General features: G+C 40.5%; 1 protein-coding gene across 1 annotated transcript in view; it reads right to left on the bottom strand.

The window, feature by feature from the left end:
- Window positions 1-135: 135 nt before the first annotated feature.
- The window catches only part of LOC103519598 (rabankyrin-5-like), a 7,532-nt gene continuing 3,728 nt past the window's right edge, over window positions 136-3,939 (bottom strand). Inside the window, exons 2-4 of the mRNA XM_008484687.2 lie at window positions 1,579-1,779; window positions 764-958; window positions 136-315 (exon numbers count right to left, since the gene is read on the bottom strand). Of these exons, the coding sequence (XP_008482909.2) occupies window positions 151-315; window positions 764-958; window positions 1,579-1,779 (561 nt within the window). The 3' untranslated portion in view covers window positions 136-150. The remainder of the gene's footprint in view (window positions 316-763; window positions 959-1,578; window positions 1,780-3,939) is intronic.

Here is a 3,939-nt window from a genome sequence, read left to right as displayed (position 1 = left end):
AACTCGTACAGGTTTGCTAAGGTTGAATTTGAGTATGGGCACCTCATGGGCAGAACATTTACTACACAGGAGACGTCCACAGTGACGTGTCTGTTCCGTTCTGGAGAAGGGCAGATATGACCTCGGTATTACCCACCTTAGTGTCTACTCCTACTCTGGCAGTGTAAATAGAGTGTATTTGTAGAGTACTTTACCTTCACAATCGGCAGCATTGTAGTCGGTTCCATTCTGGAGAAGGGCAGATATGACCTCGGTATTACCCACCTCGGTGGCCACATGTAAGGCAGTCTTCTTGTGATTGTTCCTTTCGTCAATCTGAAAATAAACACAGAATCGGAGCTCAGATTTTGCCTGGGTTCGATTCCCGACGGAACCCAATTTTTTTGCTTCGAGTTTGGGGTGCACTCAGCCTTGTGAGGACAATTGCTTAATCGAGTAGCGATCAGTAATAGCATTGCCAGTGTAAAAATATTGATTGGGAAATTAGGAAATAATAGCAAAGGCACTTAGTAATATTCTGATACCTAAAAAAGTTGTGAAGAGGATCTCTGCTTTAATACAAATATTATTCTTTAGTTGTCCTACTAAGAAATCCTTTGTTAAATGCTCATTTCACTAAGAAATCCAAAACTACTTCTTGCTTATTTCAGTAAGGAGTCTATTATTTAATGCTTATTCGACTTATTTCACAAAAGGAGCCCATTACTAAGCTAAGGAGTCCTTATTTATAGCTTATTCCACTAAGGAGTCCTTAGTCACTTACCCGGGCACCAGCAAGGAGCAGATTTCTGACTAGCAAGTCGTTGGGTTGTACCGCGGCTAAATGTAGGGGCGTGTTCTGTATTGAGTCCTGAACCCGCGAGTTGACATCCACGTTCACTGAGAGTAGAAACAGGACTGATTCGATGTCCCCCTTTTGTATGGCGAGGTGAAGGAAGTTCTTCCCTCGGGAATCAAACTGGCGGGGAAAATACATATGAAATAAAATCTTTTATGAACATCATACGACCTTTTATTTCATTAAGGAACTTGATTTGAGACAAAGCGGAGGCGAGGGAGAAAGAGATATATTAATACTATGGGGTGGGGGTGGGAGAGAGAGAGAAAGAGAGAGAGAGAGAGAGAGAGGGAGAGAGAGAGAGAAAGAAAGAGTGTGTGAGAGAGAGTGAGAGGAAAGAAATAAAGGGACTCAAAGAGAGAGAAAAAACCTTACCTTGAAAAAAAGAAAAGCCACATTATCGAGTTAAAACTCCGAATTCACATCGTTCGATATTTACTTGTTCAGCGCCGGAGGGTAACAGTTCAAGAATCCTGCGGGCCGTCTCGTTATTTCTCAGACTTAGTGCCATATAGAAGGAAAGGGAGAGGTAAAAAAAAAACCACTAAATACCAAATTATCCGGCGGTTAAAAACTCCAATAGAGCAGTTGCAGGATAAAAATGATTAGTAAAAGGTCGATTCCTTTGTAAAAAAGTTGTGAAAAATCCGAATCTGAGGTCAAAACTCCGAATAAGTAACTTCAAAAGGTCGAAATTTCAATTTTAAACTGTCGTTCTATTCACTTCGTTCTATGTTTACCTGTTCAGCGGCGGAGGGTAACAGTTCCAGAATCCTGCGGGCCGCCTCGTTATTTCTCACACTCAGTGCGGTATAGAAGGGGGAGGCCCCGGCCCTGTCCCGTAGACTCAGATCTATGTCGGGATGCAGAAGGAGGAGGTTGATGATGGTGGTGTGGTTGTTAGCGATGGCGATGTGTAAGGGTGTCCTTCCCTCTGAATCCTACAGAGAGAATAAAATTTGCAATACGAAATTTTGAAATAAAATAAAAATATATAGAATAGAAAAACGAGTCTCTTTTTCTCAAGGGTCCATGTTTACCTTGCCCTTGACTTCATTCAATTTTAATAGATGATTTATTGATGAAAATTAGTTAAGAGAAAAAAAAAAGAGAGAGAGACAGAGCCAATAAGAAAAACTACCTTCTTTAAGATTCAAGATCAGAAAAACATCCTAAAAATGGTAAAAGAGTTGGTAAATAATTGTAGTCAGGGCCGTTCAATGCATCATTTTATTTCCCTACAGATGACTGAAGTTAAAGTTTTGTGGGATCCACATCACTTGCAAAAAAAAAAAAAAAAAAAAAAAAAAAAAAAAAAAATTTAAACAAAAAAAAAAAATTTTTATTTTTTGGGGGTTTCTGTTCATTTCTTTAATTTTTACATTTCCAAATCAGGTCGAACCTTTAAAACTTGTCCCTCATCCGCGTCGGACTTTTAACAAAGCGATTCCTTTATCGTTTCCCGTAAGTGACAGGACCATTTTAAAAAAACATTGGTTTAATGTTTTGGTAACACGTCTGGGTTTTCGCTATACCCAAGACTGTGTGCCCTGTTCCACTTCTTCTTCCTATAGTATCTCCTATCTAGCCGAAAGAATCCAAAAATAAAATAAAAAATTAATGTAAAATGAAAGATAATGGGGAATGCATATCCCTTCGGATATGTTCCATCTTCCATTACTCTTTCATAAGTTTACGCCAGTGTTAAAACAAGGGAGAGGAGTTTGAATATTATACATACACAATAACCCTGTGTCCATTTCCCTGAAAAGGTTACGGATAAATTTCGTCCTATTTGTTATATGTTACCATATAAGATAAGATAAGGTAAGAAAACGATAATATGAGAGATAGATAACATAGAGAGAACGATAAGATAAATATAAGATAAGCGTAAAGAAAGGATTGAGATCCAAAGACCATGCTTATACCGCACCTGTGTCTACTGACCCCCCTTCCCGCCTACCAACGGACCGTTTGGAAGATCGTAGCACGCGATAACTACCTTTTGTTGCTCTTCGCGTCGTGACAAGGATTAAGTCTCAGTCATTACTTATCAGGTTCAGACGCAATCCCGGGTTCCTCTCAAGATACGAAGATACCGGACTGGACTCCTGTTTTGAAATAGGAAAATTTCGCCACAGGTGTGGTATCAGCTGGGCGGGCAGTTAGCTGGCAGCTGACTTGGGCATGTGCGATGGCTAGCTGCCGCAGCTGATATACACCTTGTGTCGAAATATGCGTTTTAAAAAAGTCATTCAAGTCCTGTACCGTTTTTCGGGTCTACAATAGGAACACAGGTTTCCCAAATTTTAGAGGAATGATAGCAAGAGTACGTATGACGGTCGCGATCAATCGCAATCTGTTTTCGATACAGCGCCCAAGTTAAGGACGGCGCTCGCTCGCAATATCTTCAGATAAGCTAGTTCCAAGCAAGACGTCTTACCGACCGAAAGGAGGATCACGCGCACGCGAAGGAGGAAGCCGCTAAAGCCCAGTTGGACGCTGGAGACGACGCTGTTATGGGAGATTAGTGTTGGATTATAAATCTTTTTCCTAGTACTTTTGAGTTTACTTATTTTTTATATTTATTATTGATTAAAGACAAGGTAACGGACAAAAAAAAGTCACCGACACTGGATTCGAGTGGGCGTCTGGTCCCGGCCCGCCATTTCCGCCCTCTGCTCGCGGCGCCCTGGTTAGTCCCGGGGGATGTAGAGACGAGCCAGTCACCCGCCGGGACCGCGTTGCACATAGGATTGGACTACCTTGTACGCGCGCGGAGGAATACAGTCCATTGTCAGTCCCGCGAATAAGGTTAAGATCTAATACCCCGTCACGTAAGTTTAATTATCGATTATTAAATTTGGATGGAAGAAATTTTTTGTACTCTACGTCTGTGTAGGGGTTATACCCTGTGTCCCGTAGGTAATTGAGTAAGAAAAAGTAAAAAACCGGGTAGAAAAGAAAGAGATAAAAGGGGATAAGAAAGAAGTCAATGTATTAAAAAGAATAAGAAATAACAATAAAGAAAATAGATAATACATTACCGACAGTAACTTAACATTAATTATAGATATGAACTCCATAAAAAAACTTTT

This window comes from Diaphorina citri, unplaced genomic scaffold, assembly GCF_000475195.1.
Source record: "Diaphorina citri unplaced genomic scaffold, Diaci psyllid genome assembly version 1.1 scaffold2826, whole genome shotgun sequence".
NCBI lineage: Eukaryota > Metazoa > Arthropoda > Insecta > Hemiptera > Psyllidae > Diaphorina > Diaphorina citri.
Note: the sequence above shows the minus strand (reverse complement) of the source record. Positions and strands in the feature narration are given on the sequence as shown.